The 12,771-nt window shown below is 39.0% G+C and overlaps 1 protein-coding gene and 1 long non-coding RNA gene across 5 annotated transcripts in view; one reads left to right on the forward strand and one right to left on the reverse strand.

Annotated features, from left to right (window-relative positions):
* The first annotated feature begins 17 nt into the window (after nucleotides 1-17).
* LOC114885324 lies at nucleotides 18-9,798 on the forward strand. The gene is made up of 3 exons (XR_003791076.1): nucleotides 18-169; nucleotides 377-509; nucleotides 9,668-9,798. It is a non-coding gene; the product is annotated as an uncharacterized LOC114885324 (long non-coding RNA).
* Nucleotides 5,541-12,771, reverse strand: part of TFCP2 (transcription factor CP2) — a 51,431-nt gene continuing 44,200 nt past the window's right edge. The window contains exons 11-15 of one of the 4 annotated variants that reach the window (XM_029205028.1): nucleotides 11,853-11,943; nucleotides 9,678-9,802; nucleotides 9,098-9,240; nucleotides 7,406-7,457; nucleotides 5,541-6,988 (exon numbers count right to left, since the gene is read on the reverse strand). In XM_029205028.1, the coding sequence (XP_029060861.1) occupies nucleotides 6,954-6,988; nucleotides 7,406-7,457; nucleotides 9,098-9,240; nucleotides 9,678-9,802; nucleotides 11,853-11,943 (446 nt within the window). In that variant the 3' untranslated portion in view covers nucleotides 5,541-6,953. Of the gene's footprint in view, nucleotides 6,992-7,405; nucleotides 7,458-9,097; nucleotides 9,241-9,563; nucleotides 9,803-11,852; nucleotides 11,944-12,771 lie in introns of those variants that run through there. The other 3 variants (XM_029205027.1, XM_029205029.1, XR_003791075.1) reach the window with 3 other exon arrangements.

Genomic DNA, 12,771 nt, shown 5'->3' on the forward strand with positions numbered 1-12,771 from the left:
GCGGCATGCCGGGAGTTGGAGGCGGCTACCAGCGCAAAGCCGAAACTCGCCCGCAAACAGGCTCAGGAGGCTGTGAGTCCGCAGCAGCGGACCCTGGGAAAGCAAACGAGTTGACGCCACAGCAGCCTCTTGAAGAGGAAAAGCGGAGACCCTCAGCTACAGATCTTCGGTGATTAAACAAATTCTCCTCTATAACTCCCCTTTTCCTTTCGCCAGGCCCACACTCCCATGCCTAAGGAACTTAATCCCCCTTATCCTTGCTCAGGGGATCTAAGTCTTAAGCAGCATGACGTGCTGCAGCCTGCCCAAGGTATAAAGAAAATACAAGCAATGCAGAGTAATCTCAATATGTATTGATGGATTGTTTTCCTTCCAGAAATTTCTTACATGACTTCTGATCTTCACAACTGTGCAATCCATTTTCAAAACGGGAAAGACTCAGAAATCAGAAGTTGTTACGTCTAGAGTCGCTTATTCACCATATTTCATTGTCTTGATAGCATCACTAGGTAAGTTATTACAATGGTGCCAGTTCGCCCCTTACTTCCCCGTGCCTTGGCTTCCTCATCTGCAAAATGGGGATAAAAGTATGTATCTCATAGGGTTTTGTGGAGATTAAATAGTAGTATAAAATGTTTGCAACACAGTGCAATGTGTTTTTCCTGGCCACACAGAAATCAAAAAGGAAGAGAAGACCCCAGACTCTGTAGAATCAGCGGGCTGAGTACAAAAAAAGCAGCCTAAAGGCCATGCTGGGCAGGCTAAATTGTTTCATATGCCTACACATCTAGAATTTGAGCAGTCATAGAAATTTGTCAGAGTACCATCAGCCTCAATGCCCAAGCTTTGTTGGTTAATGACACCAAACTAGAAGACAGCCAAAGCAAAGTTAGGCACATCCTTTGAGGAGACAGCAGAATCCAATTTGGCAGTAATCTCTAGATCAGTCAAAAAGATCATCTGGACTTACAAACATCCCAACTACTTATCACAGAGTCGCTTATTCACCATATTTCATTGTCTTGATAGAATCACTAGGTAAGTTAAGCTTAAGTGCAGTAGAACAGAAGATACAAGGAAAAGCGAAAAGAAATGCTAATATTATTAATATGTAAATTATAACAATGGACATCTAATTCTAAATGTGACTGCTTTGTTCCAGACCATGCATAATTCATGCATGGGTGTGTTTTAGGGACAAAAAAGTCAAGTAGGAAGAAAAGACAGATGATCAAGAACAGATGAAGATGAAAACCAAAGGTCAGATTTTATGTCCTGGGCAGTGTTTATACGTCTGTCTTGCAGTCTTGTCTACATGTAAAGGTGATCTTGTAGTCAATAGTATCCTAAATTTATTAAGCAACTGAATAAGTATATTACGTACAAAGTAAAACTGCTTTATACTCATTATCCTTTGTAATCTCCCTAACAACCCTATGAATTAAGCATTATCTCCTTTTTAAGATGAGAAAGTTAAGGTTTAAGAGATTATATTGTCCAAGGTCACATCCAGGAAGAGCAAGATCTGGGATTTGAACAGTGGCTTATCTGACACCAAAGTATGTACTGCATCAACTACTCTTTACCAAACAAAAGATAAAGAGTACACTCTCCAGGGAGGTTGAAAATGAATAGATCAGAGGATCCTATGTGCTGAGCTTCTTAGAGAAAAAGAGTTAAGTAAAATCTAAGCCATTGCATGTACTTCCCTGGTGGTCCAGTGGTTAAGAATCCCCCTGCCAATGCAGGGGACACGGGTTCGATCCCTGGTCAGGGAGCTAAGATCCCTCGTGCCATGGGGCAGCTAAGCCTGCATGCCACAACTAATGAGCCTGCATGCCACAACTAGAGAGAAGCCCGTGCACTGCAAGGAAGAGCCCACACGCCACAATGAAAGATCCCACCTGCCACAACTAAGACCCGATGCAGCCAAAAAATAAATAAATATTTAAAAAAAAATTTTTTTTAAAGCTAAGCCATTGTATTTGTTTTTCTGATAGGGAATTCGTAGATTTAGCCCTGAAGTTGTATGTTACTTTACTAATTTACATTTAATTAGAATCCAGATCTAGAGAGACAGGCACCTCTTTGTGACTAATTCCACACTAACCAAGAGAGATCAATAGAGCAAATCTAGAGCAAAAAAGACGGGGCCACAGCAATTTAAGAGCACAAAAAATCGAAGAAGCTGTGTGTTTTATCAAGGAAGGTTTCACAAATTGATCTATATATGTGCATAACACACACAAAAACCCTATTAAAAAAGCAAAATAACAGGTTTGAGGGGGTAGAGTGCAAGGGTGAGTTTAGAGAGGTCAAGCTTAATAAGCTTAAAAAAGGTGAATGAAAGTCTGAAGTAAAGTTATAAAGATGTCTAGGGAAAGATATTAACTAAAATTAGACATTAGAACTCAGAAAGAGGGGATTCCCTGGCGGTCCAGTGGTTAGGACTCCGTGCTCTCACTGTCAAGAGGCTGGGTTCAGTTCCTGGTCAGGGAACTAAGATCCCACAAGCCACATAGCACAGCCAAAAAAAAAAAAAAAAACTCAGGAAGAAACCAGGAATCTGTAGTGATTAAAATGAGGAATGTGTATCTCATCTTATGCAAATATATGAAAACACAGATTTACAAGATAAACTGGTTATTACTCATGTCCCAAAAGATCCTATATAATACAAAATAGTACAATAATACAATAAGTAATAGTATTTTTTAAATAGCAAGTTCCTTTATAAAATTGACTTTAATCCAATTGAAAAATTTAATTCATATACAACTTTTAAATCTCTGAATTTGAGAATGCAAATGCTAGACATCGTTGCAATTTCCAAATTAATTTGTTGAACAGGCCAGAATTCATAAGGAACAATGCAGAGGAGATCTGGAAGTGAAGAGGAAAGATGTGGAAAAAAGAAGGAAGTAGAAATAGATGGAAATTCAAGGTCAAAGGCAAAATACAAAGTCCTTAAAGAAGCATAGAGGAGAAATAAAGTATTAACAAAACAGAAAACAAGTGCTGATGGCATTAACCTCACATCACATAGGGCATCTTTCTTCCTTATTTAAGTCTTGGAGTTTGTATAATGAAACAATAATTTAATCACAAACTAAAAATAAATATTCTAGCAGGAAAAGCCTTAGGTCACGACTAAGAAAATAGAGCATTTTTAGGAGAAGCAGAAGAATGAAGCAGGATTACTTTATACGAACTAGTATATAAAAAGATGCAGCTAGGTGGGGCATTTGTGCCATTCCTGCTGAGACTTGGGAGTTCTCATAACAGAGCAGCAGAGGCCATAACAGATCAAATTCCCATACAGGAACCATCCATGGCCAAGTAAGACAACTAAAGATTCAGAAAAATGATAAAAAGGCTCAACTGCAGCTCTCAGGTCCCAAGGTATCTGGAATTGTTAGGTATTGGCCAGAGAAAAAAGCTTCAGTGAAGGAGGAGAAACTCGGTCTCGTTTTCAAATATTGGCACCTGAAATTTGTGTTACTTTCAAAACTGAATGCTGAAGCTTCAGTCAATCCTTCGTGTAGTTTGAAGATAGCCCAAATCTCTGCAGCAACCCTATATGAAAGACTTTCTCACGAGACTTGGAGATACAAAGGGTTTTCAGAACACTCTTTCATTAGGCCTAAATGAGAAATGGCGAGGCTCATTATGTCAAGCCTTCTTCACTTGCCATGCTCCTCCAGCTCACAGTGGTGAGATCATGCCCTGCCCCTCACAGCGTACCCGGTGCCTGACAGTGCCTGACTGCCAGGAATCACGTCTGCCCCCTCAAGAGAACCTCACCTTCTCAGGTCTTTCACTCTACTTACTTGTCTTATATCTGTCGTACTGTAATCTCTTTCCAGACAAGATGACCACCCCCATTTCCCCTCCCTTTAAGTGGCGTCTTAAATAAATCATATATGTGGGCAAACATTCTTATTATTGGGGCATAATATTGAACAATCTTATTACTTAATACCCACATTTTACGTAGTGACTGGTATTCAGTCCTTAAGAGTTCTGCAGTGACCCTTTTACTTCCCAATGACTCCCTTTTAACTATCAAGTCTTTATACAATAGATTCTTCTAGATGGAACCTATTATACTTCAAGGAAACAGTACAGACAACACTAAGTTAAACAGGATGCTACTCCACTTCTCAGGAGGGTCTAAAATCTAACCATTCTCCTTCTCATATACCCTCACCCTAATGGAAACATTAAACCATCTCCTTTATTTTAAATATCAACCATCACATGGTTAAAGAGGTAAAATCCAGCAAATTTTACTTTTAGGAATATATCTTAGAGATACACACAAAAAACTTATGAGAATACATGTTTAAATGGGCTTAACCTAAAAGGCATCCATAAGGAATGGCCATTTCTTTTTTCCAAAAGAATTATGCCAGGGCTTCCCTGGTGGTGCAGTGGTTGAGAGTCTGCCTGCCGATGCAGGGGACACGGGATCGTGCCCCGGTCCGGGAGGATCCCACATGCGGCGGAGCGGCTGGGCCCGTGAGCCATGGCCAATGAGCCTGCGCATCCGGAGCCTGTGCTCCGCAACGGGAGAGGCCACAACAGTGAGAGGCCCGCATACCGCAAAAAAAAAAAAAAAAAAAAAAAAAGAATGATGTCAAACTATAAATCCTAACATAGAAAGATGTTCAAGACATATTAAACATAAAAAGAAAACTGCAGATCATTAGTACTACATGAGCCCATCTGGGTGTGTGTGTGTGTGTGAGAGAGAGAGAGAGAGGGAGGGAAAGAGAGAAACTTTTTTGCAATGGCTACCTCTATAGAGTGGGACAAGGAGATAAGTACCTTTCTTTATTGTTTGAATTTATCACTTTGTGTATTACTTTCATCATGAAAAAGCTAGTTTAAAATTTTCATTTAACTGCAAGGGTCAATAGTGAACAAATGCAATTTTTTAAAGCAAGTTGAATAATTACAATGTTCTATCACTACACCAATTCTTACCAATTATATGGCATTAGCACTATAAATATTTGTTTGAAGCTAAAGAAAGCCTAAGAGATTTTCTAGTTAATCTGAGGATCTATGATTACAAACTTACATAAATTCATTTCTATATAAATTTGAAAACTACTCTTAAAAAACCCTCTATCTCCAAATAAAAATTAGTAAGTGTAAATTTATAGTAAATATATTAATAGGATTCTGTGTATCATTTACAGTAAACAAGAGTCACAGATTCAGATATAGAAGGGACCGTAAAAGTCCAACCCTCCCAGCCTAACATTCAGAAAGAATTGGAATAAATAAATAAAAATAAAAAACAGCAGCCTACTGGGGAGAGAGCTGACTTCCCTGGGCTGAGAACCAGTCCTACGAACATAATACAATTAGAAATGTCCCCCCAGAATGGGGACATCTGGTAATCAGTCACTAAAAAAGTGTTTTGGCCTAATATGTCAAGTTGTCCAGGTCGATTTTAAACAAGTCATTTGACTTAATTTTCTGGTTTCAAAATTTTCAATTTCTTTCAAACCAAAAGAAAACAGACCATGTTGAAGGTGGATTTTAATGAACGAAAATCTCTGTATAAAAACATTTAAACTTTATCAAATGCTTTAAAAATACACACACACACAGATTCAAATCCAATACAGAATCTTTTGAACATTATCATTTTCACCTCAGCATAACATGTAGAGGGATTTCTGGATAAAACTTTACATGTGAAAAAAGACCCATAGTCTTACACATGCACACACACAAGAGCACACAATCACAATCAGGAAGAACTAAAGTATATGGTAAGAATGCAAACAGGATGGGAACGAATTTCTTGTAAAGCTTATATAAAAGAACGCTACATGAATAAAAGAACTTTCTGTACCAAGAGAAGATGCAGAGAGGGGAAAGAGAAAGCAGAGGTTAGTCTAACTCACTAATAGTTTGAGAAGGTCATTCAAGAACAGTGAATTTGGGGAGCTACAGATAATCCCTAGTTTTCACCACCTCAAATTCTGTGAATCTGATAACTGATGATGCTTTGAAAGTGTCTATGTTTTCATTTTTTGGTAGGTCTTGATTTGTTCATCATTATTTAGGTGTGGTTCGTCCCTTTTGGTGTTAATTCCTCAGTTCTCGCTCAGTGTTAGATCCGAGTCACCAGAAGAGCCACAGTAGGAAACGGTGGCAAGCACAGAGGACTGCAAGGGTGGCAGTCACGGATGGCAGTTAATAAGAGCCAGACGGCCTGGGTTTGCATTTCAGTGTCACTAGCTGTTAGCTGCCTGTTACTCAGCAAGCTCCTCGGCCACTCTGTCTCCATTTCCTCATCTTCAATTAGGGATCATTATTACCTACTGCATATAGGGCTATTAAGAGGATTTAAACAAGGTAATCTATTTAAAGAATTTATCACACTGCCTCACACAACTAAATGTGCAATAAATGTTACCTAAAATTACTATTAGTCATAGAATTACAGGGGAATCAAAAGAAGAATTTTCTTCTTTCTCCATATTTCTCTTTAATGAGGTTTTTCAGGGGCAAAAAAGGTTGAGGATCTAGTCTTATGAATATAGATGTTTGCTTTTATGTTAGAAAAAAAAATTACATGGCTCCATATCACAAAATTTAACATCTTTCCATTAAACATCACACAATTCTCATCATCATTATGTCCTACACACACCCTAAATGATGTGGAGTTTCTATTGATATTCAACAACAATAGGGTCCAGAAATTTTAAATAAGAAATCGTTGCAGAAATGCATGTTGGGCAATAATCTGTGGGTGCCCTAAGAGCCTGGGCCAACACAGATGCCTGGGATTCTGCCTCCAAGGCCTGGACACAGTCAGATGGGTAAGGTTCTTGCAGCCCTTCGAAGCTCCATTTGCGACCCCTTCAAGAGGGGAGTTCCCAATAGGTGAAAGCAGCAGCAGCCACTGAGGATGGAATGCCCCGCACCTACTTCAGTATGATGTGATAGCTATCGTTGGTTTCTGCTGTAAAAAAAAAAAAAGAAGAACAAAGAACAAAGAATAATCTTTAGTTACCTCTAAAACACAGCAGGAGAAAAATACATGTGGTAAGGTTCTTTAGAGAAAGAAAAAACAGAAGGACAGAGGGCAGTATACTTAATTATCACAGAATACTTGTAATAAACATGCATTATAAGAACAGCATGCCTCCGTTTCATCCTTTGTCCATGGAAGGTGGAAGAAAATGGCAGGAAGTCATCAGTTACACTGTCTACTCTAATAATGGCAAGAAGCCAATTCATAAAAAGGAACAATCTCTAATAATGTCACTTCCTTTACCTCAAATATGGCAGTTAATACTTTCCCTCTCTCCTCAAAGTACTATAAAAAAACCCTCAAACTCCTTCGAGAAAGGCATTTGTCTTACTACTTCATTACCTTTCATTGTGTCCAGAATAAAACAGGCTTCTTCCTGAAAGTTCTGTATCATCTGAAAAAAGCAAGAAGTTTTGCTGATTATTAAAACCTTGGTTTGCTATATTTATTTTGCCTGTGTGTTTATTATACTAGATATAAGTGAAGAATAATCCTTTGTTTTGTTTTCTCTCCTATTTCGTTTTCCAAAGCTTTAAAAGCTAAGCATTCTAAAACAGCTTTCTTAAAATTCGAGTGTGCATTTTCCTGGGCTAACCCCCAAGACTTTCCAAGGGGCACACAGATACAGATAGGCCCATATGGGAGGAATTAAACTTCCATATCTGTTCTTTCCTAAAACCATCTGAGAACCTCTTCAGTCTTCCTTTCCCACTTCCCTTCTCAAACTCCCTTTTCCCATTTTATAAAATAAAGGCAAGAGTTTCACCTTCTTGAAATCCTATGAAGATGCACTGCCCTGGAGTATAAAAGCCTCCAGGATGCAGAAGTGTAATTGCAAACGGGAACTCAAATGACTGGGTAATAAAGTCTTATTTTCAATTCTTTCCTTTCACCAGAATTGAAGTGATCTAATCACAAATTGTCAAATGACAGATGATTCAAAATAATTTTTGATAATATCACTATGCAATTTTTGGCACGTAACTCAGAAGTTAAAAAAAAAAAATCCAGCAATGCTGTTACAGCAAACTCCATCCATTCCTGTCTATCAATTTATATGGAACAGATTCCACAGCACTTATATCTAGGGGGAAAAAAACGGGATGGAATTGATGCTGAACTCTATTTCATTCTAGCAATCAACAGGCAGTATTTATCTATCGATGAATTAACTGTCTGTGGGAGGGAGGGTAAGGAATCGAGTAATCTCATCCATCTCATTAATAGATGCACTTTTATTGTATTTTATTTTATTTATTTATTTTTGGCCACACCGTACGGCTTGCAGGATCTCAGTTCCCCAACCGGGGATTGAACCCCAGGCCCTGGCACTGAAAGCTGAGAATCCTAACCACTAGGCTACCAGGGAACTCCCTAGATGCACTAATGCATTAATAAATTTTTTCTTAATGTTTAATAATTACTTATCAAAACATATAATACATTTATGTTATTTTAATCCATTGTATAATTATGGTGATAATTCTATTCAGAAGAGATATTTTTTACTTTTATTGAAGCAAATTTTTGTTTTAAAGAAATATGGTAGGATAATTAATAAAAGATATTCAAGCATAAAGGTAGGTTATGGTAAGATAAAATTCTATGGAGGAAGTGAATGAAAATATGAGTTTAACGAAGCAGAGAAATGATATAAAAATTCTGTTAAAAAAGTATATTCATGTATTTTTTTAAACAGATGACAGTATTAAATTACTCTTGTATTTAGGTTACATGGAATATAGCTAGAGTAGTGAAGTAATCATTTCATTTTTAAATGTCATATAATATGCCCAGAAATGACATCTTTTGCAACTATTTAAACTTAAAACAAAAAATTTTAAGTCAACCTAAAAACGTGCAAGGGGATACACAGTTTTAAAACATCATTGTAGGAGGTAAGCAAACAAAAACATTTGAAAACCTCTTGTCTTAGAAAACAGAGCACTCTGCCCCAGTAGAACAGTTCCTGCTCCTGTCATCTGCCCAGACAAATCACTGTCGTCTGGTGAGTCAGCTGTGCTGAAAATCTACCTCGTCACTAATGAGCACATGGATTCCTGTGGGCCCCTGCTTGTAGATCTGGCTGATCTGGCAAGGGGAAATGCTGAAAAGCTGAGCGATTTTTTCTGTCAGTTCAACAGCTGTCAGTTCTTCTAGGTAGATGGCATGGTAAACTGCAAAAAGGAGAAAGCAAAGGCAGTCAGTACAAAGTGTCTCTGGTCTTAAATGTAATCTGATCACTAGGAATGCCCACTTTCCTGAAGGACTCAGAGGCAGACTGCCTGAATTGAAATGCCAGCTCAACCACTCGCTAGCTGTGTGTGACCTGGGGCAAGTTACTTAACATCCCTAAGCCTCATCTTCCTCATCGAAATGTTGGCAAGAACAATAAAATCTACTGCAAAGAGGAAACACCGGTTGTAAAAATTAAAACATGTAAACGTGCTGAGAATAGTGCCTGGCATATATTAGGAACTCAATAAACATTAGCAATTACCATTCCTTCTAGCAAATGCTGAATCTGCTGTTTGATAAATTCCCATCACACATGCTCATAAGTCATCTCTTCATTTTTCTTCATATCTGTCCTGGCCTGTGCAGAACGACCTACCGAAGAAAGTACCATTTGAGTCTCCATCCTCATGCTTCTGCTGCTGCTGCTGCTGCTGTTGCTGCTGCTCCCTCAGCTGCAAGGATTCCTGACAAACGTAAATGGTTAGCCTTGGGCGCACCATCCTAAGGAGGAAAAAAGAAAGCTGTTACTCAACTCTTTCATGGTGAGCACATTTTAAGGAAGAACTTGTGTGTCTACATTTTAGCTCCCCACTGGTGTGTGTGTGTGTTTAACTGAATTCATTCCAACAGAAGCCCTCATATAAACCTCTGGTTTTCCTTGAAAAATCAGATCTGGTGATCCAAGGCCCCCATTCTTACAAAACACCCAATCAGCTGTTCTACTTGCGTGGTGCATGCATTCTTCAGTACCCCCCAGACTTGACTGTCACTCATTTACATGTGGTCTCTGTAGTCATTTGAGTTTGTAACCTTTGATGTAAAGGTTAGAAAGATTCAAAATGTGTGAGCCACTGTTTTGTGGGTCAGTTCAAGACATACCTTCTATTGATACTTAGAAGTACCAACAAGATAAACTAGAAAATCTTATTTCCCTCATTATCTTCTCCTAAGCGTCTTTAGCCTTCTTTCTGTTCTTTCTTCTTAGACAACAATATTGAATTACCTCTTGCTCTGATCATCTGATTCCTTCCTATTTCTAAATGCTCTGTAGGTAATACTTTTTTTTTTAAAATTATTTATTTTTGGCTGTGTTGGGTTTTCACTGCTGCGTGCGGGCTTTCTCCAGTTGCGGCGAGCATGGGCTACTCTTCGTTGCAGTGTGCGGGTTTCTCATTGTGGTGGCTTCTCATTGCGGAGCATGGGCTCTAGGCGCGCGGGCTTTAGTAGTTGCGGCACGCGGGCTCAGTAGTTGTGGCTCACGGGCTCTAGAGCACAGGCTCAGTAATTGTGGCACACGAGCTTAGCTGCTCCGCGGCATGTGGGATCTTCCCAGACCAGGGCTCAAACCCGTGTCCCCTGACCACTGCGCCACCAGGGAAGCTCCTCTGTAGGTAATACTTTTAAAAATGAAAGATCCATTCTTTTCCTTCCAGTCATCAACCCTTGAATTTCACCTCTTTCCTTAAAAGTTTCCAACTTGGGCTTCCCTGGTGGCGCAGTGGTTGAGAATCTGCCTGCCAATGCAGGGAACACGGGTTCGAGCCCTGGTCTGGGAAGATCCCACATGCCACGGAGCAACTAGGCCCGTGCGCCATGGCTGCTGAGCCTGCGCGTCTGGAGCCTGTGCTCCGCAACAAGAGAAGGCCGCGACAGTGAGAGGCCCGCGTACCGCGATGAAGAGTGACCCCCCTGCTCGCCGCAACTAGAGAAGGCCCTCACACAGAAACGAAGATCCAACACAGCCAAAATTAATAAATTTATTTTTTTAAAAAGTTTCCAACTTGATTCAGTTATCTCTTGTAATATACACAAACACAAATACTTCACAATCTGTTTCATTATTTAGTCACTGATTTGGTTCTATGGCACTGACCTGTATTTTTTTCCATCAATATTACTACTTCCTATTTTAAACTGTAAATCCCAAACAGAGACTAGAAATTCCTCTGTATTACATGTAATATTTGTAAGCAGACACTTAAGCAATTCCTACCCAAACTTAAGAATAATCTCTTCTTTAGTAAAACTGAGTTCAGGACCTTTGCACCCACTGTTTCTTCTGCATAGAATGTTCTTCCCTCATGACTCCAAAGCTTCCATCCTTCTCATAACTCAGTTTAAATGCCCCCTCCTCAGAGAGGTCTTTCCTGACTATATTCTGTACTCTGTAGGCCACAACCTTATTTTTGTTTGTTTGTTTTGTTTTCCTTCAAAATACTTATCACTATTCAAAATACTTATAGTTTATAATCTTCATCTCTCTCCCCATCAGAAAGCTCATCAATGTATCACCAAAGCCTAATGGCTCATAACAGGGACAATGGATATTTAACTGAATGAAAAAAACTAATGAAAAATGGAGTATCATGAGGAACTCCTTGGATCAAGTACAGGAAAAGATATTTTTCATCTTTATTTGGCACAAAGCTGGCATTCGAAAAGAATGTTTCGACAAGATGTATTTAGCTGTACAAAAAGTATTGCGAAGAGTCCCTGAATCCAAATCCATTTGAAATCCAGCCCCACTGATATTTTAACACTAATTACATACCGGCCTTTCAATGCATTAAAAAGTCTGATTCCATCTGCAGGGCCACAGATTTGAATCACATCATCTCTAGTTAGCTTCAATAAATCTGCCCCTGGAATAAATATAAGAAAATGGGTGATAAAGGCAAAGATTCTCCTTGTTAATGACTTAAAATGGACTCTGTTACAGGACACCTCATTACTAGTATGCTACAGTCATAATCTCTTGCATGGCATATAAGGCCCTCCATGACCCGGCCCCTGCATCCTCTCCGACCTCAATTCCCACCCAATTAACTTATTCATTTAACCCTATGCTTTCATCAGGCTGATCACGCCTAATGAGCAAGTTGTTCCTCCTGCCTGAAATATCCTTCCACTGTCTGACCAACAGACTCTTCCTCAGCCCTCAAGATATACCTCACGCATCACACATCACACATATTCCCAAACTCCAGAGCCTTACACTTATCTATTGCATTACAACTATTTGTTTACCTTTTTCAGGGTTTTATTTTGATTTGGGTTTTCTCTGATACTAGATGGTGACTGATCAGGAAATATGCCTTATCCATTTGTGTATTCCTACCATACCTGGTACACAGAAGATGCTAAATAAGAGTGGAATGTGCAAAGAAAACATAATATAGTGATATCAAGGGGAAAATTTCCGACTACCTGCAATGCTCCTTGATAAAATATTTTATGGATAATATATTTTAAAGTATTGTATAGAATAAATATTTTAAAATTAAAATGAGTTTAAACTAAGAGGTCTTTCTTTTTTGAGCATTTCACAGCACAGCTGCAGCTGGTGAGAAAGTCTGAAGGGTTCAATGAAATTCATTTAATCAGAAAAACGCATTAAGATCTCCCCCCTCTACACACAAAACAACACAGGGATACCAGGAGGCCCTGGAATGTAAAGGAAATCCCATGCT

This window comes from Monodon monoceros, unplaced genomic scaffold (genome assembly GCF_005190385.1).
Source record: "Monodon monoceros isolate NGI ecotype Baffin Bay Population unplaced genomic scaffold, NGI_Narwhal_1 Super_Scaffold_6, whole genome shotgun sequence".
NCBI lineage: Eukaryota > Metazoa > Chordata > Mammalia > Artiodactyla > Monodontidae > Monodon > Monodon monoceros.